This window comes from Camellia sinensis, chromosome 1 (assembly GCF_055761805.1).
Source record: "Camellia sinensis isolate YWXY chromosome 1, ASM5576180v1, whole genome shotgun sequence".
NCBI lineage: Eukaryota > Viridiplantae > Streptophyta > Magnoliopsida > Ericales > Theaceae > Camellia > Camellia sinensis.
Genome location: NC_138961.1, coordinates 250,056,947 through 250,070,477, shown reverse-complemented (window position 1 = coordinate 250,070,477; position 13,531 = coordinate 250,056,947). Strand labels below are relative to the sequence as shown.

The window sequence follows — 13,531 nt, the reverse complement described above, 5'->3', positions numbered from 1 at the left end:
GGTAGTTCATATATAATAAAAATGTTAGATTTAGCGAATTAAAAATGTTGGAACCTTTTCTCTTCCTCTTGCAGGGTTATCTTGGAAATTACAATACAAATTTGAAATCGCCCACGTGAACTACCAAATCATTACCCTATGAACTACCAAATAATTTCAAAATCACAACCCTTTCTTCTCAATTAAGGTTTGGTTTTTAAGGTTTAGTTCATAAGAATTTACTGTAAAATGTTAGATTTAGCCAATTAAAAAATGATTTTTTTTTTCAAAAAAAAAAAGTTTAATATGTAATGAAAATTCCTCCATACAACCAAGAATTTTTAATTATTTTATAGTGCTTTTATTTTCGGTTGGATGTATAAATATGTGATCTTAAACTGTTTGGTTGATTAGAAAACTAATGCTAAGAAGAAAGAAAAAAAATATCATAAAAATCTCCTAATCTATTTTGTTTTCTATTTTTTTTGTCTAAAATGAAGGGATTAGGGTTTTGTTTTTTTTTTTATTAAAAGATGTGCACTTTTGTTTTTAAAAGATGTGTATAGGAAATATTTTCATAGAATATTATGGGTGTGTTTTGATGTCTATTCTGGTCGTTTTACTTTAAGATATAATTATCATTAAAATAATGATTCATTAGGTGTGTACATTGAGATTAGGAATGGCAATGGGGCGAGGCGGGGCCGGGGATCACACTCCCCGTCCCTGATCCCCGATGGTAAAAAATTTCCCTGCCCCGATCCCCGACGGGGAACCTGTCACCGTCCTCATCCCCCCTAATGGGGATCGGGTTTCCCTGACCCCAAAAATTCCCCGCTCCAATCTGTTTCAACATCATCAACAACTTTTAACAACAACAAAATCATCAAGAACATCATAAAAAAAATCATGAGATCTGTGTGTCATCAAACAGATCTGAGTGTGCATCATCAATCAAGAACATCATCAACATGCATCAACTACCAAAAAAAGAAAAGAAAAAGACAAATAGAGATGATCTGAGTTTGCATCATCAATCAACACAGATGTGTTTCATCAAACAGATCTGAGTCGGCGATGGTGACTGCGACAAAGGTGGACCACAATGGCTGCGATCGACGATAGTGACTGCGACGAAGGGAGACGACGATGGCTGCAATGGACGACAACGATGGACAAAGGCGATGAATGACGAAGGTGGACAACAATGGCTACGACGAACAACGGAGGACGGTGGTGTGAGGCGACAGATGCGGTGGCACTGAGGGAGAGGAGAGGTACAAGAGTGAGAGAGAGAGAGAGAGAGACTCTGAGTGAGTGAGAGGAAGAGATAGAGATGAGAGGCAGTGAGAGGATGAGAACGAGAGAGAATAGAAGGAAGAGAGAGAGTGTGCACATATGAAATGCAAGAGAGAGAAAGACAGAAACAATACATAAAAAGTATATTTTATATATATATATATATATTAAGTCGGGGACAAACGGGACGGGGCCGGGCCGAGGATTGAGCATTTATCAACGTCCCTGGCCCGAAATTAATCGGGGATTAATTTTTAAATACCATCCCCGCCCCGTCAGGGGTATTTTCAGGAAAAAACCATTCAAATCGGGATCGGGAGATCGGGTCTCCGTCAGGTCAGTTTCAAATTGCCATCCCTAATTGAGATAAGTAGACGTGTGGAAATAAAATTTCCCATAAATGAGAGAAAATTAACATTTTTCAAACAATCAAAAAGACTACCTTTTGCCCTCATCTTGTAAATAAAATTTTCCTCCATGGGCCGTGGAGAAATCCAACACCACGTTTGGATCATAAAATTTTCCTCCATGGGCCGTGGAGAAATCCAACACCACGTTTGGATCATAGATTTTAGATTTTTTAAGGGAAAAGAAAAACTAATTAGGGAATGAAGTGAAAGTTGCAATCATTTTCATTCCCCTAATAAATCCAAAATCAAAACAATGCACAAAGTTAAAAAAGCAAAGCAAGAATTTCTAGTGGAAAGACGTAATTTCAAGCAATAGGAAAAAGGCCTCATATTATTACTGAAAACCCCCCGTTTAGATTCGAATCGAAAAGTCAATTTGCATAAACAAAACTTGCACAATATTGTATAACTGGTCTGTCAAATATTGGTTTAGTTTGAACAGCTCAAATTATTCCAAAAAACTCCCTAACCATGGATGGAACAGCACTAATCTTCATGGTAAGCCAGCAATTGTTGCCAAAGAAGCTCATTAAGCGGAGGCCATATGCCGAATCAAGTCAATCACGCGGTTGCTGCAACAACAAACAAATGTCAAATCAGTATTTTGTGGAATCAAAACAGGAACAGACGAATGAGATCTCCTAAAAGTACTGACTGACCTGTAACCCCATTCATTGTCATACCAAGAGACAAACTTTACAAAGTTTTCATTCAAAGCAATACCAGCCTTGGCATCAAAAATGCTTGACCTGCCAAAAGATCAATTTACAAAGTGAATTATGTATTGTTCAACTGCAACAACAGTAAATGAAACAAGACAGAAGGGGGGGAGATAAGTGTAAAAACTTCCTTACCTGCAATCACCAATGAAGTCAGTTGACACTACATCATCCTCAGTGTAACCAAGGATTCCCTTCATATTACCCTCAGACTCCTCCCTACAAAAATAATTACAAACCAAACAGGAGCATAGAATCAGATAATTCATTACATGGCAATAATAATGTTAAACCAGATATTTTTCTTGCAATTTTTACTTTATTTCTTTTCTTTGCTAGTACAAACCCCACAATAACAACTAGACAACAAAATATGGGTCTGGTTTAGTTTACTATTCAACTACAAATTCTCAATTAGTTATTTTGTGAAGAAATTGAAAAGGAAAATTACTTGATAGCAGCTTTGATCTCATCATATGTAGCCTTCTTCTCAAGCCTTGCAGTGAGGTCAACCACTGAGACATCAACAGTGGGAACACGGAAAGCCATTCCAGTCAGCTTTCCATTTAGAGAGGGAAGAACTTTCCCAACAGCCTTCACGATGAATATCAAACATGTTAAAAAAAAACATGGTGACACATGATACAAACAGAAAATACTGACAGGAAATAAAAAGATAATAGGATTCCATAAAATCCCCTCTGCAGGAAAACAGAACAACCAATCTCAATATCCTACTCTCCACGGCCTATGCAATATTTTTACCAAACAAACCCCAAGGGGTTGTCCTAGTGGATGCAACTTAGGGCTTACGAGTGTGCTCCTTCTAGGTCTCAGGTTCAACTCCCATTAAGAGCAATTTGCTCCTTAGGGCCACGTCCGCGGGCTAAGCTTTTGCCCGATCCACTTGGAGGGGGCACTTTGCGTGAATCCCAGGATTAGTCGAAGTATGCATAAACTAACCCGGACACCCAATTATCAAAATATAAATATATATATACCGAATAGAGTTGTGCACAAGCATGCGACTGTTGATAAACTAAGTAAAATAAAATTGCAATTCGTTCCGTTGACACAAGTCATCTGGATACCTTGGCAGCTCCGGTACTGCTGGGGATAATGTTGAAAGAGGCAGCTCTTCCACCTCTCCAGTCCTTCATTGATGGACCATCAACAGTCTTTTGTGTGGCTGAAAAGAATCAAATTATAAGAACAAAAGTTCATGTTTCTCTAAAGAAAAGGGACAATAATTTATAAATAGTAAACACACCTGTAATTGAATGCACAGTGGTCATGAGACCCTCAACAATGCCAAATCTGTCGTGAATCACCTGTAAATATTTACATCCAACAAGCATAAGATAGCCCATATCAGTATTTTGTTATGATATAAACTTTAGATTCTCAGCGCCCCCAAGTAACTGAAACTGAATTAAAAACAACCTTTGCCAATGGAGCAAGACAGTTAGTAGTGCAACTAGCATTGGAAACAATATCAATATCTGGCTTGTAGTCCTTCTCATTGACACCCATAACAAACATGGGAGCATCCTTACTTGGAGCAGAAATGACAACCTTCTTTGCACCACCCTGGTGATTAAAAAAAAATCAAGAGCAATACTATCAACAAACCATGCCGTCATGAACATTTGCAAGCCAACAAAATAACAAACATTGCCCAATTGAGCATAACATGTCAAGTCAAAATTCATGAGTGGGGCATCGTCCCAGCACTGGTATTTTAGCCACAGAAGAAAACAGATTCAACATGCAACACTTCCATTTAAAAAAATAAAAGAACCAGAAATCAATATTGATGAAAGCAAGACAAATATATCTCTTCAACTATATCAGAGAAAGTATGCACACAAATCAAAATACCAATCCAGAAAGCAGAAAAATAAAGGCAAACCTTCAAATGGGCAGCAGCTTTGTCCTTATCAGTAAAAACTCCAGTGGACTCAACAACATATTCAGCTCCAGCTTCACCCCATGGGATCTCCTCTGGGTTCCTAAATAAAATCAAAACATAAATTATTAATAATCAAAGGGTGCCATTTTGAAAATAAAATGAAATATAAAGATAGCAAAATCAGCTTATAATACCTCATACCAAAGACTGCGACGGGTTTGTCACCAAAGAGAAGGGTCTTAGAATCCTGAACCTTAAGCTCATTTTTTTTCCATTGACCATGAACACTATCATACTTAAACATATAGGTCTGTACAACACAAAACCAAAATTAAGTTAGCTGAAGATGGATGTCCTAATGGATTTCATGGCCAAATGATGCCTTGTGGCCACTGTAGCAGATATCAAGGTTCAAAAATCCCATTGTCCGTGATACAATAGAAAGTAAAAAAACCAAAAAGGATATGCATTGCAAAGGGAAATGCACCATGCTTTGTTGCAGAAAGATATGAATCATATGAAAATTACAAGAGCAAAACAATTCATCTAAAAATTCACAGAATTTAGACCATTCCATAATATCAAGAGTCAAGACTAAGAGCTTGTATGGAAAGAAAAGGTTTTAGCCAAAAAGCCAATACAAAAAGTCAACTCATTCTCTCTATTTTTTACATATTTTTTCGTAAAAAGTCAAAAAGCTACTAAAAAGGCCAATTCCCATACGAACCCTAAATACCACATGTCAACCCCACACATTCTCTCTACACCTTTCATGAGTCTCTCCCTCTCTCTTAGACACTCCCATTTCTCTGTATTCATAAGCATATGTATGGATGGACCAAGGGGCAGCTAGGGCGACCAACCCCTAAAGTTTCGAAAACCCCTTTATTATAGTAGTGTTTGCAATAATATTTTCAAATTATATACATTTAGTCCTGCTACATCCCCTAATTGAGGCCTCCCAATTCCACATCCAATGACATGGCTAAGACCCATATAAAGCAATCCTACACTCCTCTCTCTCTCATCTTTAGCCCCTTCTAATTCCACATCATTAGGGGTGGAATTGGGGGTGCAAAATTAGGATGATGAATCAATTTTCATATAGGTTCGCCTCATAAGATTCCAAAAAAAATATAAAACAAATTTTTTTGGTAGCATAGACATTCTAGTATCCTGCATCCATCCGTGTGCATGTGCATGAAATAAAGTGCACATTGATTGACTCTTGATTTAGCATGATTTTGTTGCGTTCACAATAGTTTCTTTGCATCATAAGCTTGGATGCAACAAATTCTATAACAAAACTAACAATTCCAATCTACGCACACTGATAGCTTGAAGGAGCAAGTTCCTTGAATATCTACATATATAAATGAAATTGACTGCATTTATCCAAACAAATAGTGAGAGAACTTCATTTGTTACATGCAAAAACATCACAGCTATGTTTCTATCCTAACAAATTGAATGAATGCACCAAAAACATTTGCAAAATCACATTTCACACATATCATACTCGTTTTCATAAGTTCCTCAGAAACTTCTTTCACCATTGATCCACACTAAAAAAAAACATGGATCGCATTATTCAGATCAGAGGTTTGATTTGAAGGCGTCCGATTGATAAATCAAAGGATCGAAAATAGGAAGAACGACAAAAAAAACACACACACACACAATCATGAACAGTACTGGTAAAATAAAATGCAAATGAAACGATGTTTGCTTTTACCATGTAATCGGTGGTGATGAATGGATCATTAACAGCGACGAGTTCAATATCATCGCTCTGAAGAGCCACTCTAGCCACCAAACGCCCAATCCTTCCGAATCCTAAAAACATCACCACAAACACGCACAAAAACTCAGATCAAAATCAACTGAAAAACCTGATGAGAAGATGACATTACCGTTGATTCCAATCTTGATTTTGCCCATGATGTTCTCAAGCAAGAGTAACGATGAAAGACAGAGAGTGAAGCGGATTTAGAACTAGGGTTACAGTGAGTATGCATGTGATGGTGTATATATATATATATATATATATGAGGGGATTGGGGTTGGGGCGTTAGAAAAGGAAAGGAGGGAACGTGAGGCGGATTTGTCCATGGAGATCGGATCGGAGAGCGTGAAGACTGGGTCGGAAGTGGCCGAATCACCGTTGATTTCGAAGACTTCTGTCTCACGAAACTCCATCTTGTCCACCAAATTACGGTTTTGTTTCTATTTTTCTTTTTTATTAGGTAATTAATGAACGGATTTAGAATGAGTAAAAAGGTAAATTTACTTGGACGAGGATAGATTGCCCCTTTGGATTTGGACTCGTTCCCGCCTTCCCTTTCTTTAAATTTAAGTCGCTGAGCCCAACCATAGCAATGTCCTTCTTTGGTAAAGTTGTAGAAAAATAATTATAGAGATTATGATTTATAGTTTTGAATATAAATTATTAATTTATTTGGTACTGCTATAAAATTATAAATTTAAACAGTAGAGTAGTGTTTGATTAATAAGTTATAAAATAGTTTTTTACTGTATAATTGTTATTTTTATCCTTATATGATATAAAAATGATTATTTTGTCATTTTTCTCAGTTTTAGTTTTCATTAATAAAAGTTAATATAATTAGTATTAATTAATATAAAAATTGATACATTTGCTAAAAATGAATGGTATTATTATTGTCACAATTATTTTTCATTATAAATTAATTAGTATTAATTAATTGCTTAATTAGTATCAATTAATATTAAAATTATTAATTAGTATCAATTAATGGCTTAATTAGTCTCAATTAATACTAAAATTATTAATTAGTATAAATTAATTTTAATATTTAATTTTTATTAGTATCAATTAATATTAATAATCAACATTTGTTATTAATTAATATCAATTAATAATTAATTCATTACAAAAGTATACAATATTAATTTATTAATAATTAATACCAATTAATATTAATTTTTTTAATTAATATTGATTTTTTTCTTTTTCTTCAAAAATATACAATTTTTTATTTTTTAATTAATATAAAAATATACAATATGAATTTATTAATAATTAATACCAATTAATTTTTCAATTAATATTGATTTTTTTCTTTTTCTTCAAAAATATACAATTTTTTATTTTTTAATTAATATTAATATTAATTAATATTAAATATTTTAGTATTGACAAGAGCATTTAAGTAATTTTAGCCCCTTCACACCAACTGTGCACTTAAGTCAAAAATTTAAGTATCCTGACCAACTTTTTAAGATAAGTTGAGAAATAACTTGATTTAAGCTATGGTTAACTTAAATTGCACTAAACACAATATTTTAACTTAAATTAAGCTAAAAGCTAAAATAAGCAGCTTGTAAGATCTACCAAACAAGCTTAATATCTTATATTAATCAAATTAATCTTTTTTATGATTTTTTTTATTAGTTTTTTAAAATTTTTAATAAAAAATAATAATAATTTTTTATAAATGTGTAGACTAGTAATTTTATAATTTTTTGCGAAAAAATATACAGAATAATAAAGAAAAACGAAATTAAATTTTTTTAAGAGGTTTAAAAAGCCAAATAGTCAACATTTTTTTTTTGCTTATTTTGGATTTTTTTTTTAGAATTTTCAAAAATATATATTTTTAAAATTCATCTACACAAGAGGACCAAAAAAAATACTATAAAAATTTGCCATAATTTTTTTTAAAAAAAAAAAAAAAAAAAAAACACTAAAGACAAAATTAGGACAAAAGTGTTATTTAGGAATATCCAAACAACCACTCAATCGATAAACGTGTGCCCAATCAATTTTTTTTTGTTTTATGTAGAATATCTTGAGCCAACTTTCACGAATCAAACTTAGTCACTATAGTCCGAACAAGCTTTTCGAAACAAATTTTCATGTGATCCATCACCTCAAGCGGTTTTATGTTGGTTGATCTGAAATCTAAAAAAAACAGACCCTAAACCTCCCCCCTCAAGCCATTAAGCCGACCCCTTCAGATTGTGCCCAACCAATCTACTAACAAAGAAATTAGAGAACCTTTGCGTGCCCAATTGTTTTTTGTAGCTCACAGCCTCAGTAGTGGCTTAGGTAAGAAACAAAATTACCATGAAATGCACCCAACAAAGGAAATACAAGACACCCACCTAAGAACCACATCGCATATATTCATGATATTAACACAGATGGTATGGAATTTACAGCATAGGAGAGAGAGAGAGAGAGAGAGAGAGAGAGAGAGAACAGTTCATGAGATTTGAAGGAGGCAAAAAAGAGCATAAAACCAATTTTAAGGAATGAATTTAAGCCCTTTGCTCCTAGACTAGATGACAAAGCTTTAGTCACCCAGAAGAAGTCTCACCCCTTGGTACATTGCACCAGGCCTAAGATCATCCAAATTATCAAAGGTTCTATACCCGTTTATCTCCCTCAAACCTATAAAGCCATTACGACTGAGAAAATCCCGAAATTCATCTTCAGTATACAGAGTTTTGTCTTCGGCACGAACTGCCATGCTGTCAGACTCATCATACAGGCATACTTTTATCAAGATTCCTGCCAAACAGTGAGGAAAAAATATCTCTTAGCAAAATCACTACTAGAAAAGTTCCGGCCGTGTTTTGAAAAGCTGTACATTTTACACATACCTTCATCAAGGTGAAGAGTGTAATTGCCCAAAGGCATGTCTCTGTCAAGACTCCGAATGACATTATCCTCATCCTCCAACCAAAATGCCCGTTTAGTTCGTAAGCGAAAAGCAGACTTGATTGCCTCCTTTATTGCATCTGCAGTTCCATCAATACCAATCCTTCTAGTGTATTCACCCCACTTCACTGCTATGACCCTCCCACCATAAGCAGAGTTTCCCTCACCACCTGCCATGACATGCAAAAGGGAAAAGAAAAGAGAAGAAAAGAAGAGACTATAATTAAAATCGAATGTCATGCTTCAATCTGAATAGAGTGAGAATCCCAATTAAGTCAAAGCATCTAATGACTACTCCATAATAGACTCAGAAATATGCATGATAATAGATTCATTTGCTCATGTCCTGGCACGCATAATATTAGGTTGCCATTTACTCGTGCGACCTGGCGCTGACAAGCCAAAGTGGACAAGCGATTCATAACATAGATTATTCTGCTGTAAATGCAGGCATCAAGACTAAGATTAACAATTGTCTCCATGAAAATAAAGTGAGCTTTATTTACAAACAACATTCATATAGGTGAATACTGAAAAGTTCCAAGTTCCAAAGAAATGAAAGTGCACCATTTGATATCGCAGCAACATTAATAAAATATAAGTCCTCGTGATTCAAAAATATATGGGACTTGTTTACCCATTGAAAAATATTTTTCAATTACCACTAAAGTCATTATTTTTCCAAGTTGAATGACAACAAAAATAAAAAAAAAAAAACAAAAAAAGGAAGATACTTTTGTGAAAATGATCAAGAAGAAGTAAATGTCTAAACATACTTTGCCAGAAAAAGTAAGATTTAAAGAGAAGTAAATTAGACAGATACCATTTCCAGGGGTTTCTCTCCAGTTCCAAGGGGGTACTCCACTGGCTGCAACTGCATCAGCTGTGGTAATGGCAAGCGGGTCACCATCATGATCTAAAGATCTTTCGACGTTCACCGTTGACCGGCCACTAGCTAAACACAGAGCAAAACACAAGCCAGAAAAATTAGAGAAACACATGAACCAGTAGCGCAGCATATCAATTCAAAATTAAAAATTGCCAAAGAAATTATGCAACTTACCTACTACAAACCAAATGAAAGGAAAGGCTAAGTTTTAACATCTTGACATTAAACCATGTATAAGAGTGATATGATCATTGATCAAAATTACAAGATTAAATGCCATGCCAATTCACGACCAACTAGTGAGGTTTTTTTTGTAAGAAGCTAAAGAGTCACTGAATTTAATATAATAAAAAAATTATTAAACAGGTCCATAATGCACACAAGCTCCTATGGTCATAACTACTAAGATTAATGATCATCTTTATTGTTAAGACATATACTTTCTTACTCAATAAAGCATTAAATCTAAACTATTTGAAGTTTGTTATGGAAAAACTTAGAGCAATTGTTACTAACTGTATAATACATTGTTCCTCCCAATGTACCCATGTTCATTGAATATGACAAGAACAAGAGTATGAGATATGTTTCCAAAACCTGTATAATATTTAGATGCATCTACATACCCATACTCAACTTTTGGATACATATCTCAATAACCAAATATTTAAATTTAGGAAGATTTGACAAACATTCATACCCAATACTTGTATCCTAGTACATGAAATATACATTAGATCTGCATTTTATTCATATTTGAGAGCCTAATCTTGTTTTGCAGAGATAGAGCCAATTTATAGGCTTCATCAAATCTAATCGCCATATGAAAACCTTCTAAACCACTCACTCCTGCCCAATATCGTAACTTAATAGGACTCAAGTATCAAATCAGTAGGAGTCCTACAAGAACAATATGCACGTTGTCTTTTTGCAAGTCCTAGCCCACATCAACTATGCTGCATCAGCTTCCTGATGGATTGAAGACAAAGGGACTGCATATAAACTTTGTTCAAAAGGTATCATGAAGCCACTATTTGAATTAACAAACTTCATGAACCCAAAACACCACAATAAAAATGATCAAATCATACTTTTTCCCAGACATCAATTAACTTCATCAGCTGAAGATCCATGCATGCAATTTATTATTGCACTCTGAGAACTGAGCATGAAATGGAGACCAACTCTTAAACAAAATAATGAAAGATCAATGTCTTGTAAGAACTAGAAGTCCAAAGACCAATTCCTGAACACAGATAGACATTTTGACAACAAATTATAAACCCACCACTACATCAAGCAGCTGCATTCCAATTCACACAAAAATTATGGGATTAAAACAAGCCTAGGTATCAAAGTGGAGTAGTAGACAATTAAAAAAATACACAGAGAGTGGTAGAAACAATACATCCTCTACTCTTTAGCAGATTCAGGGTAAAATTGAAAATTAACTTTTGTTATATAATGATAGACATTCATTTTGGCATACAAGTAATCCATGAATGTTAGCCATAATATGGTAATAAGGTCTTGACATAGACGTGATGTTCCCATGATGAATCAATTGATTTAATGTGGGTATCACTCTTTCCTGCATCCTTCCAACTCCTGGCAGAGTTGGTGAGTTGTGTAATAGGCAACCATTTCGTGTGGTTGGGGTCAACATGTTAATATCTGATTCTATAAATAAAACAATTAATCCTCAAATATGTAAAAGTTCATTTATTCCTTTTGGTGGAGTGGGGGGAAGAAAAAGGAAATCATTTTAGAAGGCAACAAATAAATGAGATGTGCACTGTTAACTTGATAAAAAAATTGTACCGAAATGCTATGATAAGTCGATTTGTAGCGAAGTACCTTCCACTGAACCAAATGGGATATTGCCATCCTCAAGACCTGAGAAAGAGTACCAGGCAGGAAATCATTTAGCAGAACAAACACTGATACCTTTGCAGGAGAGGCACAAAGCAATATACTTATAATAAATAAAAAATAAAAAAACCCAAACCAAAGGCACCCCTTTTATAAAACTCTGGAACAGTAAGAGCAAGAAATAGAAATGTCAACATAAATAGCTAATTTTCACATGTGATCACAAAATGAAACGGAGTAACCCAAAAGGCAGTGGGTAGTTATGTATTTGGTAGTTAACAACTTCTGTTAGAGCATCTAAAACCCTTCACCAATTTTTCGTCTAAATTTATTCAAAATTTGAGTAAAAAGCTAGATTTGATATAAGCTACTCCAATCCTTTCATCAAAATCTTTTAAAAATTCCCCTCTTCTCCAATGCTTTATATTTTCAAATTCAAATTTGACGAGTTCTCAATTTCATAAAAAAAATAAAAAAATCTCTCCCTTGATTTGATGAAAGGATTGGAGATGGTTTTTTAGCATTTTAGGTGTTATTAAACATGCACAGATAGAAATTAGCTCAAAATGCAGAGTACATGTCTAGTTATAATCAAGAAAACATGAAGCCATCAAGTTCTTTTATCTCTTTCAGAAGCAAAATTTGCTTATTTTTTAAATGGAATGAGCCAGAGAAGTAACTCCAAAAATGGTAATCATGCAGTATACAATTGATTCTCCATACAAACATTGAATTTCCCAATTCGAAGTCTCAATCATTACAGATACCCACTTAACCCAAAGCAAAATTAAACTAGAGAGAAATAATTACCTTTATCAGAAAACTGAATAAACGAATCAATTTTTGAAGAACTTGGACCCTTATACAGACCATTCTTGCCCCTATCTCTGAGTAAGTCCTCGAGCTCCTTGTAATACAACATTTTGGCCGAAGCACTAGTCTTATCTAGGTGCTTAGCCTTCTTGAACTCCTTCAACAGGTTCCTCCACTTGTCTGTACACATAGTCGCCGATCGATCGAACCCTTTGTCTCTCATCTTGGCCGAGATCTGTTCCCACAAGTGTTTGTTCGACTTGGAAGTGTTGAAGAAACCATCAACATCGCGGCGAAAACTGATCAGACTCCGAGTCTCTTCCTGGACCCAAGTCTCCGCTCTCTTCTTCGGAGCTTTCACTTCGAGGTCTTCTCCGCTACTGTCGCCGAGAATCATCTGTTGCTGCTGCTGGTGATGGTGATGGTGATTGTGATGTTGATGGTGAGGTTGTAAGTCGCCATTGGAGGAGACTTCGATCACCATGTCTCTGTCTCCTCCTTCTTTGTAGAAGTGAATCGGAAGAGGCTTCTCTGACAAATACATGTCTCAGTCATATATGAACATGAAACCCTAAACTCGAATTATTATTACAGTCTAAAGATCCGAAAACAGAAATACATACAGAGAATTAGGGTTTACGAGAGGAGAACTGGGGATGAACTGGGGAGTCTCTGGCAGAGACTGGGGAGTGGGGATTCTGTCTCTGCGAGAAGAGATGAGAAGAGGAGAGAATTCATTCATCAGGGATAATCGTCGTACACGTGGCAATGGATATCGTGTGATCGAGTAATATAGGGCGTTGATTTGTTGTGTGTGTGTTTGTAATGGTTTTGTATTGAGCAATGAGCCTTTTTTTGTGGGGCTATATCAATGGAAGGGATCGTATGTAACACACAGGTAAATCTTTTGCGTACTAACGAAGTCCAACA

At 35.0% G+C, this 13,531-nt stretch overlaps 2 protein-coding genes across 3 annotated transcripts; both read right to left on the bottom strand.

Annotated features, from left to right (window-relative positions):
- Nucleotides 1-1,991: 1,991 nt before the first annotated feature.
- Nucleotides 1,992-6,563, bottom strand: LOC114260707 (glyceraldehyde-3-phosphate dehydrogenase, cytosolic). Its single transcript, XM_082925416.1, has 11 exons — nt 6,233-6,563; nt 6,055-6,155; nt 4,514-4,629; nt 4,320-4,419; nt 3,851-3,997; nt 3,678-3,738; nt 3,499-3,596; nt 2,859-3,001; nt 2,543-2,626; nt 2,348-2,437; nt 1,992-2,260 (listed from the first exon to the last, which is right to left on the bottom strand). The coding sequence occupies exons 1-11, from the start codon at nt 6,258-6,260 to the stop codon at nt 2,218-2,220; spliced, it is 1,011 nt and encodes a 336-aa protein (XP_082781542.1). The 5' UTR covers nt 6,261-6,563; the 3' UTR covers nt 1,992-2,217.
- Nucleotides 6,564-8,469: 1,906 nt separating this feature from the next.
- On the bottom strand, nt 8,470-13,531 carry LOC114260708 (trihelix transcription factor GT-1). 2 transcript variants are annotated; one of them, XM_028200873.2, is made up of 6 exons: nt 13,225-13,530; nt 12,599-13,132; nt 11,774-11,812; nt 9,851-9,982; nt 8,970-9,197; nt 8,470-8,877 (listed from the first exon to the last, which is right to left on the bottom strand). In XM_028200873.2, the coding sequence occupies exons 2-6, from the start codon at nt 13,083-13,085 to the stop codon at nt 8,660-8,662; spliced, it is 1,104 nt and encodes a 367-aa protein (XP_028056674.2). In that variant the 5' UTR covers nt 13,086-13,132; nt 13,225-13,530; the 3' UTR covers nt 8,470-8,659. The 2 variants fall into 2 exon arrangements, with proteins under 2 accessions (XP_028056674.2, XP_082781535.1); XM_082925409.1 differs by having other exon boundaries at nt 12,599-13,531.